At 33.6% G+C, this 14,299-nt stretch overlaps 1 protein-coding gene across 1 annotated transcript in view; it reads left to right on the top strand.

The window, feature by feature from the left end:
- Positions 1-8,271, top strand: part of UHRF2 (ubiquitin like with PHD and ring finger domains 2) — a 70,534-nt gene extending 62,263 nt beyond the window's left edge. Inside the window, exons 13-16 of the mRNA XM_036238579.1 lie at positions 1,778-1,877; positions 2,200-2,357; positions 6,275-6,373; positions 7,235-8,271. Coding sequence (XP_036094472.1) covers positions 1,778-1,877; positions 2,200-2,357; positions 6,275-6,373; positions 7,235-7,381 — 504 coding nt within the window. The 3' untranslated portion in view covers positions 7,382-8,271. The remainder of the gene's footprint in view (positions 1-1,777; positions 1,878-2,199; positions 2,358-6,274; positions 6,374-7,234) is intronic.
- Positions 8,272-14,299: the final 6,028 nt, after the last annotated feature.

Genomic DNA, 14,299 nt, shown 5'->3' on the forward strand with positions numbered 1-14,299 from the left:
TGTGTGCATAGTGGATGGTATGGCTACATTCCCCCTCCACTTCCTGTACACCCTAGACTTTGTCCCTGACACTGACTTCAGAGCATGGTTTGAGTTTATCCTCCATCATTTCCCATCATTGTGCTTCCTGTAAAGACTACCAGCTTTGTCATTTTCCCTGGCTCTGCCCACACTGCATGTGTAGGGGCTGAACTATGGGCAAGTGTCTGACCACCCAGCCAGGTGAGTGTGTGTCTTTTAGTGCAAATCTGTTCCTGTTTTTGTTTTCTCTTTAAACTCATAAAATTGATTTTTTAAATGAGCCCCATGAGCTGCCAAAATAACTGCCAAATACAGTTGATCATTGAAAAATACAGGGGATTAGAGGCATTGACCCCAGCACAGTCGAACATCCACGTGTAACTTTTGACTCTGCAAAAACTTAATAACCTGTTGACTGGAAGCCTTACTGATAACAGAAACCATCAGTTGACACATATTTTATATGTTATATGTGTTGTATACTGTAGTCTTACAGTAAACTAGAGAAAAGAAAATATTAAGAAAATCTTAAGTAAATACATTTGTAGAATTTTACTGTATTGATACTGTAAGCTTACGTCATCTGTTTACAAGATGAATCGTCTTTCAGTACCTACATCAATATTGTCTTATACGATAAAACACTGTAGATGTTACATGTAGTTCTAACATTAGACATTAAAAATGAATAGACAATGTGAAAAAAATTCATATTTATAGGTATAACAATTCATAGATTGATAAAAAATGAAACTTTATGGTAACCTAGTGTAGTTGATGTGATTGTTTCACAGTAATAAGGAAATCAATGAAAATTTTTCCAATATACTTATTGAAAAAAAGTTTACCTGCAAGTGGAACCAAGTTGTTCAAACCCATGTTCTTCAAGGATCAACTATAATACTTTTTATAACTGCTATTTGAAAACTTATTGTTAAACCCATCTTCAGAAGTTTTTTCAGATCCACTGTTCATCAGAGAATGTTCTAGATATGTTAGATACGAAACTGAGCAGAAGCATTTAAGCCCATCTACTGTGATGAGCGAATGTCTCCTTGATGAGTCCTGAAACATATTCAGCTTTAAACATGAGTGTTATCACAAGCATGTCAAAAAAAAAAAAAAAAATCTAGTAAAACCGCAAGGATAATAGGTAGAATTTATTCCTTAAAGTCTAACCTTTAAAAAAAGAATTCAGTAATTCAATGGCTTTAGGTCTCCTAAAAGCTTCCTCACCCCACCCCTACCTCAATTTTGAGATATAAGAAATTTGATCCTTAACGTTTTGGTGGGTTTTTTGTGGAGTTTTGTTTTTTTTTTTCTTTTTTTTTTTTTTTAGATTGGCTCCACAGTTTAGTGTAATCCCATTTATATGAGTACCATCTTTTGTACTCTGATTGTTCTTCATTTACCTTCATATCTAGATTCCACTTTCCTTTCTACCTCAAAATTTTCAAGCCACCTAGTTACAACTCCTGAAAACTTTCCTGTTTTAGATCTGAAACTTAAGATCATTATATTATAAAATAGAATATCTTAATCAAAATTATATAGTTTTATACTGAATTTGGGATTTTAATAGTCTTCTGTCTTTTGAAGTTTGTTCTTTAAATGTCTTTTTCCTTTATATATTGTTTTTTCAGTTGAGGGAAAATATAGACTACTCCTCCCTCCCTTTTTAAAATTTCTCACCAGGATCAAGAACTCCCCTTCTCTGTGAATTTTAAGTCTACATTTACTTTTTTCCCCCCATCAGTATCCAGTAGGTTACCCTTCAGATAAGGAAGGGAAGAAGACTAAAGGACAGACAAAGAAGCAGGCCAGTGGAGCCTCAAAAAGGCCGACTCCAGATGATGGTAGGTAATGATTATAAAAAATCAATTCTAATAATCTAGTTTCTAAAGAGAGAAATATTAAGAGAATAAATTAAGAAACTCATAAGAAATTAAAAGCAAGTGAAGGGTTTTTTTTTTGTTTTTGACGAGTGGGTGCTTTTTTATATTTTAATAGTGTCAGAACCAAAACAGCAAATATAGTATCCCAAACTCCAGGGGAAGTTAAGTGCTGGTTTATGCAAATACCTTCATGCTAAACATTACTGGTGCTAGTTAACTTTTATTTCATAGTTCTACTTAGAACCACTTGTAAATCTGCTGATATATTTTTAAATAACTCTAGATGATTGTCCAAGTGCCTCCAAAGTGTTCAAAGCATCAGATTCAGCAGAAGCTGTTGAGGCTTTCCAGCTAACCCCTCAACAACAACATCTAATTAGAGAAGATCATCAAAACCAGAAGCTATGGGACGAAGTGCTTGCATCTCTTGTGGAAGGACCAGTATGTAAAGAATTTTTTTCATTAGGATTGCATGCCTTTTCATTTTTTAAGTTATTTTTTAATTATAGTCAATAAGTCTAGTAACCATCTGTCATCATATATAGTTATCATGAGATTTTTAAAATACCCCAATAAACAATTAAAAAAATAAAAATATTTTAAAAATAATAATGTTTTGATAACAAATGATAAAAAGTAGTTTTCCTATGAAGTATCATTTTCACAAGTCAGTCAAAACTTGATCCTTTTTATCCAGTCTCATCTAATGCCACTAGCTTTCAAAAACAATCTGAAGCAGTACATAAATGCCCGTAAATTTATTTTAGATTTCTTAGATGTTGGTTTTTGACCTCTCTGTGCCCGAACTTAATAATTTATGTTGAAGTACTGTTCATGGGAAGAATTTTCAGTTGTGGCACACACTCAACTTAATCTAAAACTTATCAGGAAAGTTTTTATACTTCAGAGTTACCTGATGGCGTAAATCTTAAGCAATTCAGCACAATTTTCAATGCCTAAGTGGTCAACCTAGGGATAAACCAGCAAATTTATTTAAATACTTTATATGTTTTCAGTTTTTTCCCATTTTTTTGGTAATCATAAAATTTCAAAGTAAAAAGGAATTACAAGGTTAACTAATACATGGATTTTGTATTAGCTGCGTTTTGCAAACAAAGCTTTCTTTTCAGATCCCCAACTAGAGGTTTCAAATATGAATTGTCAAATTGTCCCTTGCTTTTATTGTCTTGAATTTTGCTTACAAATTCAAATCTCTTATGTTGTATAAGATAATAACCCCCTTCTCATGTGTAATAGTTACTTTTCTGTTTCCTTCCTAAGTGTTGTAATGTGCAGCTATTGTTGGTGAGCTCTAGTATCCTGTCTTGAAGTTCCATCTGGTCATCTTTTAGTAATTTCTTCTTGCCAATGTTCCTTTTATTTCCCTTCGCATTAGCCAGAACTTGTTTGCTTGAAATAGGGTTAATGAAATGTGTGTGTGTGTGTGTGTGTGTGTGTGTGTGTGTGTGTGTTGTGTATGTGTGCACGTGCGCTTTTATCTACATTTAAAGGAAATTTTCATAGAGTTTCTGTATTGCTCTTTGAGAAATATTATATTAAGAAAGAATATTCCTGATACAATTTTTAAACTTTTAGAAATAGGTAAGGTTTATTAAATACCCTTTGGATTTATATTGGAGTCATAATTTCCTTTGCCTAAAAATGTGATATGTTGAGTTCTCCTTGATAGAAGGAGACTTACATGTTTGGAAGGCAGAAGTGAAGTAATTTAGATCTGTAAGAAGTGTTAGCTAAGAGACCCAGGCATAAAGAGAGTCTGACTCTGGTAGGTCAGGCTCATTTTCACTTAGAGCAAGTAAGATACAGCAAGCAGTTGTTGATCACAATCTAATTATTCTCTGGTTGGAGAGGATACAGCTGATTAGTGATGACTTGAGGGAGTTCTAGCTGTGGGTGGGCAGGGGACAAAGCAGATATCAGTGAAGGAAAAAGTCCCCTGAGTGCACAGTGAAGTTCATTTACACACCTGTTGTCTGTACTGGACAAGTGTATTTGGGCTTCATGTGAATCTTTTATTATGTATATCCTGTTTATCAATTTTAAAAAATTATCAAAATAGTTGAATCCTGTGAGACTTGGCAAGGATGTACAAATCAAGTATGCCTGACTTTTCAACCCCTTCTTTCAATGTAATTTTTATATGAAATTAAGTCACCAGTTGACAGTTCTTAAACCAAAAAAAGACCGAAAAATAATCCTGCCCTCTGGTGGCAGGATCTTAAATGCCTAGGTCAGATGTTGTGATTACTCTGGATGTTTATGTACTGTTAGTGTCCTAGGTAGGTTTCATGACCATTTTCTTCAGATAAGCCAGGAACACATTTATTAAACCAGAAAAATCAGCTGTTAGCCAATGGTGACTTTTAAATAAATGTACATATAATATATGTGTTTATATCCAGACACCTTCCCAAGGTCCCATGTGATCTGTCATTCCTACCTCCCTCTACAGACTCCTTTGACTACTCTCTCAGGCCCATACTGCTTTGCTACAATGATCTTTGTTATTTAACATTCAACTCATTCCTGCTGCTAGGCCTTTATACATATACTATTTCTCCGACTGGAATTCTCTTACTCTTTCATATCCTGTAAGTTTCTGCAATAGTATTACACTACTCAGAGAGGCCTTCCCTAACTACCCTTTCTAAAATAGCCACTCTTTATTCTGTTTTTTTAATTTGCTTTGTTTTCTCAGTTATTACTCTCTGAAATTGAATCTTTTTTTAGTCTGCTTACCTAAAGGAATATATAGTTCCTTAGAGCAGAGACTTTGCCTTTTTATCAATAATCACTGCATAGATGAGTGCCTAGCATACTGTAGCAACTCAAAATACCTATAAGATGTATACTCGTATTATAGGCACCATGGAGGTACTGGGGAAATACCAGTCATTAACAAGGAATTTTTCAAGTACTAAATTTATAGCTTTTTTCCCATCTCCCTCCTAATTGGTATATTCTTTTGATGTGTTGCATAATACTTTGTTGATAACTCACTTGACTCTCGTAATCCATGTTTATAAATTAGTATCAAGACATAACTTTGAAATGAGATCTTTGATTTTTCTTTAATTGAGGTATAATTAACATTACTACATTGTATTAGTTTTAGGTGTACAACATAATTTTATATTTGTGTATATTGCAAAATGATCACAATAAGCTTACATTTGTCATCATACATAGTTAACAAAACTTTTTTTCTTGTAATGAGAACTTTTAAGATATATTCTCAGTAACTGTCAAAAAAGTATAGTCGTCATGCTGCACAGTACATCCCCGTGACTTACTTATTTTATAACTGGAAGTTTGTACCTTTTAAGCCCTTGCACACATTTTATGCCCCAATTCTGACCCCCAACAACCACCAGTCTGTTCTCTGTATCTATGAGGTTGGGGGTTTTTTTTGTTTGGTTTTATTTTTTTAAGTTTCCATAGAAATGAAATCATACTGTGTTTATCTTACACTTCGGTAATCTTTGGTTTTTTATTTTTACTTGACATTCTTGTAAATTCTACTTTTTCTATTAATATAAAGAAAAAAATAAAATACACTTCCCCACTATCAAAATAACTGAATGGTGGATTATCTTTGTGACTATTCAAAAATCTACTTATCTTTTTACTTTAAAAGAACAAAAATCTTGGGTAAAATGGAATCAGTAATGCATTTGAAGAGCATAGGGTACCCATTTGATTATGTTTACTTTAGACAGCTCTGTCTCTTATAATTTAGTCCCAATTTGAGTAAACATTAGAATCAAGAAAATATGGGATTTTTAGATTGCAACAAAATATCACAGAAGATAATCTTAGGAAACTAAATATGTTGATTTGTTGGGGTCTTAGATACTACAGAGTATTATTGCCCAGTGGTTTTTTTTATTTTTTAAGGTTAAAAAATATTCAAATTTTATAGCAAAATATTGAATAAATAAAGCTTGTACATGTACTGGAACACCATGCAGCTTTTTAAAAAATGTATGTAATAACCTTGAGATAAATTGTCCATGATTTTTTAACTGAAAAATTATACACTAGATGTGAGTTTTAGGGGAGCATTTTCTATTTAATGCCATATATTTTGTCTTTGCAACCTTTTCAAACCAATCCTAATATTTAAAACTGATGTGTATATCTTATGGAATGGTTTGGTTTTTTTTTTTCAGTTTCAATTACATGTTTGCTAGTCCTTACGATCACTACTGATTTTTTTAAAATAAAATGATTTACATGGGACAAAGACATTTTTTTAAATCACTTTGAATTTTACTAATGTTTCATGAAATGCTAATTTTTTTTTTTTTTTTTTTCCTCCCTTTGGTACCATCTAGAATTTCCTGAAAAAATTGGAGCAATCTTTTATGTGTGTCTGCTGCCAGGAGCTAGTTTACCAGCCTGTGACAACAGATTGCCTCCACAATGTCTGTAAAGTAAGTAGAATTCCTTTCTCATTTTCTCTTATTAAGCCAGAAGGCACACTAACCTCCAAACCTGTTTTTAGCATGTGAAGAATTTTTTCATAAAACAGGATAGTTATGGAACCTTGCCAGTTCAGAAGCATTTAATTACATCTTGGTGGTAGATGCATGCTTTAATTCGATAGTAATAGTAATTCAAATATATATAGTTGAGATCTTCAATCATGTTTGACATTGTTGAGGGGTTAAAATGGAAAAGAGAAAGTAAGGTGTCATTTTCATTGCTGTTTTCTCTTATAGTTTTTGTATGTTTCACATAGTACAGTGCAAACTGAAATAATTCCATGCACTTAATGGAATTTAAAAAAGATTCTATCTATCTTGCAACATGCCCAGAGGAGTTTGATATGTGTTATCAGTGTAGTGTGAAAGGAAAATTTGATTTTTAGTTAAACCAAGGTTGGAATCTTGTTCTACTGCTTGGTGGTTGTGTACCCTGAGCTAACTTCTAAACTTTAGTTTCTTTCTCTTGTAAAATGGAAACAAACCTTCCACCTCTGTGTTTGTGCCTGAGTTTGAATTCGTTAACTCTGTAATATATTTTGTACTTATTTATATATTTTCGGATGACACAGTATATGAAGTCTCACAGTATATGCTAGAGGCAGAACTAAAGCCACGTCTGTAAACGGGTTTTCATAGTGCAGATTCAGGGCATTATGGTTTTTCATCTTTTATGTTTTTCTTGTTGCCAAACAGTAAGTTTCTAGTCCGTATTTAAAAGCGTAAGTTGTTGAGTACTTTTCTACATGCTTTACCCTCAGATGAAATTGGGTGTGTTTTTTGGATTTGTCTTCTTGTGTTTTACCTTAGGATTGCTTACAGCGCTCCTTTAAGGCTCAAGTTTTCTCCTGCCCTGCTTGCCGGCATGATCTTGGCCAGAATTACATCATGATTCCCAATGAGATTCTGCAGACTCTACTTGACCTTTTCTTCCCTGGCTACAGCAAAGGACGATGAGATGATCTGTCTACATCTACTGTGTTGCTCCTGGTGATTTTTTTGGACAATAAAGAATCTAAAATGGTTGGGTGGGTGGGGGTGGAAGCAATGGTGGACCATATTTCTCATGTTCTGAAGCAGCTAATCCTCTTTCCTACATAGCCATCATCTTGTGTGTGTAGTAAGAGGCCCATTTCTCAACTGTCTTTTAAATATCAAAAGGTAGTTCCTGTCAGTAACAACTAGTTGTAATGAGTAAAAGTCAAAGCCTCAGCTCTAGTTGATATCCAAGTTATGATTTATTTTGCAACTACCTCAGGACAGAAAAGATTTATGGGGATTTTTTAAATCATTGAATAATTAGTTAAATGAAATTTTAGCTACACACTGCCTCCCAAATATTAGTTGTGCCTGGTTCATGTAATTTGATTTTACAGAAAAGGAAATGACACTTGAGATTGTTGGAATGAACGCAGCTTCTGTAGTGTGCATAATATATTTTTAATGTCTTCTTCCATTATAATGTGTGTTTTGCAAGGACAGGTTCATTTTTTAGCCCATTTTGTGAGCTCCATTGTGTTTTTTTCTGGTGTTTTATGCAAGTTGACTACTAATGACTAATGAGAACAATATGAATGCATCGTTGCTGCATTAGTGTAATGTGGTGTGGTTTTGCACTTAAAAAGAGGTGTTCAGAAGCTCTAATTGTAAATGTTTATGAAAAGCCTCTTCTGTACTAGTCAAACTGCTTTTAGTGAGTCTCACCAGTGGTTTTACATCTGCAGAGCAATGAGGACTGGGCTGACTTTTGAGAGGACTGAAATTGCTTCATATTGTGATCTTAAATTTTATATTCACTATACTCCCTAAAGTATACCTTAATAAATATTTTATGACCAGCAAAATAACTCATCTTGTTTCATGTTTTACATTTGTCTGTCTTGTAGTATGTATTTTTAAGAATCAGTCACTTCCAGAGTGTTTCATGGTACATTTTTATTGAAACAGACATTTTGTGCAATTGTTTATTCTTGATTTTTGGTAATGAGAACTAGTATGAAATTTTAAGTACTAAGGACAGATTTCACCCTGGGTTTGATTCTTTGTTTGTTTGTTTGTTTGTTTAATTTTACTGAATGGGAAAATTTTTTCAATATAAGAACTTCAGTCTTATGTTTAATTTTAGCATAATTAGTGTTACTTCTTATTTCACAGACACAAGAATATTCTAAAACATAGTTCTGGTCTCTGAAACTATTGTTATATTTTCATTGGAGAAAAATTTTAATTTGATTGAGTTAATTTTCCTACCCCTGAATTCAGAGGCATATATGTAGCTAGTATTTATTGAATATTTGCTTTACACTAGTCACTTGTATGTTTTCATGTGTATTCATTGAATCTGATTGACAATCCTAAGAGGCAGGTGCTATTATCCCTTCTTATGGTTGAATATCAAAGGCACAGAAAGGTTAAGAAACTTGCCAAAATCATACACCTAGGAAATAGCAGAACTGTACTATGAATTTAGGCACTCTTGAGTCTAGAACCAGCAATCTTTACTTCTGCTTTATATAGGCTCTCACATTTGAATATAAGCCAAACTAGTTTCAGTGTTTTTTCTACATTAAATTGAAAACCAGGTTCTGGGCAACACGGCATAGTGATTGGAGCTATTGTCATGTAGAATTAGTTATAAACATTGGAATCATTTTTATTTTGAAGAATCAAATTTAAATAGGACCTTCTTAGATTGAAAATGAATCATTAAATTGCATTACCTTGTGTTATAGTTCCTTCCTGCATTGGCCATCTCTCTGCATGAATATCTCTCAGTTTCATCTACTTAAACTAGTTTAGTCCTACCACTTTTTATTAATAAAATAAGTGATCCCCACAGTTAGGCTATGTGTTGTTTTAGCTTTGGTATAACATGACAGACTAGGAAAGAATGCTGATTACAGCTTAACATGTTCAGTCAAGTCAGTGTCAAGTATGGCCCAAAGCTAAGCAATTTTATGTTACTCTTAAACTTTTTTTGGAGACTTTGGTTTATTTTACATAAATATTCCAGTTTTTATCTGAAAGATACAGACTTTTAGAAAACAAATACCCTTGTCACATATGTAAAAAATTTAATGGTAATTATGTCAAATATCTAGTAAATGTTCAAATTTATTTTGTCTCAAATGTTATACATGGATATTTTATTTATTTAAGTTAGTTTGTTTGAATCGGGATCCAAATCTTCCATTGTTATATTACTATCTCTTAAGTATCTTTTAATCTGTATATAGCTTCTCAATCTTTTTTATTTTTTTTCTTTACCTTTTACAATTTGTGTGTCCAAATTGTTTTAGAGTCTTTCTGACAACATAGATATTTCTGAGTGGAATGATTTAACCTGTTTCTCTTTATTTTCTGTAAATTGGTAGTTAGAATTCAAACATGACCAGATTCAGATTTGTTTTTTTTTTTTTTTCTTTCAAGACTTCAGAAGTGATGTGGTCGTCCTTCAAGTGATATGTAATATCTGGTTGTCTCTTAGGCTCAAGTTTCACTGAGCTTTTCACTGGATTCTTTACATTTGGTAGGTTATGGTGATTACTTTTAAGTACTCACCTACTTTCATATAGGTAGGATATTTTTCTTTAATTTTTTTCTAATTAGAGTAGGCAGGACTTCTAGTTTTAGAACTAACTTCTAACTTCTAGGTGCATGCTAATATGTTTGAGGATATTAGGTAATTTTTCGGAAGTTAGCCATCTAAAGCACCCTTAGCTCTCTCACAGCAAATTGTTGTGACAGTTCGGCCAACAAAAAAGGGCCCTGCCTATATAACTTAAAGCCTTAGATTTTGGTGGCTGTGTAGAAGTCTGCTCTAACTTGCCTACTATCTCCTATTTCTTTCTTGGCTTACTAGGGACCAAACTTTCCCTCATTCTTCTTTAGGACACCCTAAAAAATAGAGCTCATGGCTGTCCACTAAATTCGAGGGAATTGAGCTTGGTGGCCCACTTGCCACCATCTCAATTTGGACAGAGCTATTCTTGCTTGTCCACTGTCTGCTGACTAGTCTCCATATCAGAATTTTAAATCCCTAAAGGAATTGAGATTTAATAACCTGGATTAATCAGCTACTACACAGGAAAAAAAAGATTAAATACTAGTCACTGGACATAAGGAATCAAAAACTACCTAGAGAAACCAAGCAGGATGACTAAATGACTACTATTGAAAAAAATGAATGAAAGAATAAGTTTTACCACTATCTCCTCAAGTATGAAATTTCATTGCATTGATGGAAGAACAAGCTGCTATGTGAAGAATAATTTGAAATTAAAATTCTTAGAAGTAAACATGGCTGTGGGGAAAAAAAATGTAACAGACAAAACAGAATGGACACTGCCAAGACTTGAACATACACTGAGTGATCCGTTATATATGGATATGCCACAATATGTTTATCTATTCATCTGCTGATGGATATTTGGGTTGTTTCCAGGATTTTGCTATTATAAATAAAGCTGCTACCTTTGTGTGTAAGTCTTTGGGAAATAGTTTGATAATTTCTTACAAAATCACATATGTGCTTACCATACACATAAATTTCATTAATAATTAAGTAAAATGAAGTATTTCCAAAGTAAATGTTATTTTATATTCTCGCCAGTAGTGTATGAGAGTTCTGGTTATCACACATTGTTACTAAGGCTTCATTTTCTTTTCATTGTAACCATTCTAGAGGGTGTGTGTGTAGTTTCTGCAGAAAACAGGAGTGGGGTGATAGTCGTTTGTACTGTTCACCAGCTATTTCTGGCTCTCAAGTTCACACGTTAGGGTTGCACATCATAGCCTCTTAGTGGTTGGCTAGGGCCATGCTCTAGGGCCGCTTATTTGTTTTTAAAATATAAACAATTACAGAGAAACTGTAGCAAACACTTTGCATACAGGCTAGCCAGTGTTGATCATTATTAACATATTAGTTTTTCTTAAGTAAATTAAACAAATGAAGCTGACATGCTTTCATCACCCTACCCATTTCCCTCCCCACCCAAGAAATTAGCATAAATTTCATGTTGTCTTTTCAGTTTTTTTACTTTTGTGTTAATATATATAGGTATTCATAAACAAAATATAGTATTTCAAGTGTTAAAATTTATACAAATGATATATTCTACAACTTTTTTCATTCATCTATATTTTGTTTTTATCATAAAAGGGCAGGGATACTTTTCTTACTTTTTTTTCCTTGTGAAAGAGGATTTTGATCTCTCATCTTCTCCCACCCTCTCCCACCCTTGCACTGGACTAAAAGTTATTCAGTTATTCAATCAGCTTCTGTTATTTTGTGGTCATTCTTAAACTTTTAACATACCTATGCTTTAACATACCTATGCATATTAATATTTATAAAATGGCCAATACCTTAGTTTTCTTCCTGATTATCTCACCTGATTTTTATTTCCCTTCCTAGTATCTTTTCTGACCTATTTTCCATGTTAACATTTACTATTTTAGTTATAACCTCTAAAACCCAAGTTACTTTTTTAAATCTGTGACTTGCTGATTTATTGACAAGTTTCGTCTCTTTGTTTGCTGTTTCTTATTGAATACTTCAAGATGTTTTTGTACCACAGGCCAGAAGGTCTATGAACCGTACATTTTCTCTATCTTTGCAAGTTTGAACATGAGTTTATTTTTCACATTGATTTTAGGTAGATAAATTGGGTTTAGAATTCTAGGTTGCTAATTATCTTTCTTCAGGATCTTGTAGGTGTTCATTGTGTTCTGGAGGCTGGTGTTGCTGAAAAAAGTTGAATGTCAACTTGTCATTTCTTTGAAGGCTATCCGTTTATTATTAGCTTCTGAGTTCACTGAAGTCTGTCTAGGTGTGGATTAATTTCTATTTGCTTTGTTTGGAACCCATTGTACTCCTTTGCATTGAAAATGCACGTCTTCAATTCTAGAAATTTTTTATTTTCTTTTAAAAATAATGCTTCTCCCCCACATTCTCTGTCCCCTTCTGGACCTACTAGAAGTTTGTAGCAGTCTGCCCGCCATTCCTCAACATCTCATATCTTTCATGTCTTTGCCCTCTCTATGCTATGTTCTAGGTGTTTTCCTCATATCTTTTTTCCAATTCATTGAATTTTCTCTTTGAGTTTAGTCCACTGTTTAACCCACTTAAGTAAATTATTTTATTTCAAGAACTATTTTCTTCTAATTTTGTTTTAACGTTTATCTGTTCGAATTTCATAATCTCCTGTACTAATTTATGGATTTCTGTTCTTCCGTTATCTATGTGAGCATTTAAAACATGCTTATTTCCAAGTTCTTTTAATCTTTCTCTCATTTCTGGTTCTTAAAGCAAGAATTCTGCCATTCTTTGCTGCTTAACATCTAATTTAATTGTGGTTTATCAATTTACAAGCTCATCTTCTGTGGCATTTTCTTCTCAGGGTTTTGTTCATGGCTTTGCTGTGGACACAAATGCTTCCTTTGGAGAAATTTTTAGATTGCTTTATCTGGGGTCCCATATGTTTTCCTGAAACTGAACCAGTTATTTTGCTAATTTGTTGAATGGAACCCCATGATGCAACTGGTATGAATTTGGCTTCTGCATGAGAGGGAAAGCTTGTTTCCTACTCTGACCCTGGGTTTAGTAGATACTGATTTTTCAGTCCTCATATTGGAACAGGAGCTTTTCCAGTTCTGAACGTGCTTCTTACTGTCCATTGTAACTGTAGCCTCCATTCCTAACAGATATTCCCTGACATCACTGAAACCCTGGTTACTAAGATGCATGTCCAGTACAGCCACTTCCATGGCCCATGTAGTTTCAAGTCCTTCCCATGGATTTCTTCTGCAATTCTGCCACCTGGAGGTTTCTGTTCCTACTTTGAAAACCTGTTTTTTGTTTGTTTTGTTTTGTTTTAATGAGGGGAAGAGAAGTGTTTTACCAGCATGTCTATGTTTTTGGAGCAGGGATGGCAATAGTTCCAATATCTGTTCAGTCTGTATCCAAAAAGAAATGAGTGCTGTTGTTATGTTTCATGCATTACTTCACTTACTGTTAGTACCTACACAAGCTGTGAAGTAAGTGGCATTTTCTCCATTTTACAGATAAGATAGTGGTTCCAGAGAGTGAGTTATTCACCCTAAGTCACAGATAGTCAGCAACAGACTTAGATTTTTTTTTTTTAATTCTGGAATATAAAGGTCTTTATTAGAGTTGACATACAATATCAGTTTCAGGTGTACATGTAGTGATTTCACATTTACATGCCTTACGAAGCGATCACCACAAGAAGTCTAAGAACCATCTGTCACTGTACAACGTTACTGTGGTATCGATTGTATTTCCTGTGCTGTACATTATTACATCCCGTGACTTATTTATGTATAAATTTGCACCTCATCCCCTTCACCTTTTTTGCACATTCCACCCACCACTCCATCTTCTGGCAACTATTAGTTCTTTTTCTTTATCTGAGTCTATTTTGTTCATTTGTTTAGTGTTCTGGATTCCACAAGTAAGTGAAATGATACAGTATTTGTCTTTCTTTCTCTGACCATCTAACTTAGCCTAATACCCTTGGTCCATCGATGTTGTCACAAATGGCAAGATTTCATTCTTTTTTATGGCTAATATTCCATTGTGTGTGTGTGCACACGCACGCGCGTGCATGTCTATATATATACACACACTACATTTTTATCCATCTATCGATGGATACCTAGGTTGCTTCTGTATAATAATGACTATTGTAAATGGTGAGCAACAGACTTGAATTTAAACTCAAGCCTGTGTGTTACTTTCCACTACTTTTTCTGCTTCACTGTGTTATTTATTTTTAATTTATATCAGATCCTTTTGCCCTTTGGAAACCAGGTTTGTACACTATTTCAAAGAAAACATGTAACCTGACTGAA

Source organism: Rousettus aegyptiacus, unplaced genomic scaffold (assembly GCF_014176215.1).
Source record: "Rousettus aegyptiacus isolate mRouAeg1 unplaced genomic scaffold, mRouAeg1.p scaffold_m13_p_3, whole genome shotgun sequence".
Classification (NCBI taxonomy): Eukaryota; Metazoa; Chordata; class Mammalia; order Chiroptera; family Pteropodidae; genus Rousettus; species Rousettus aegyptiacus.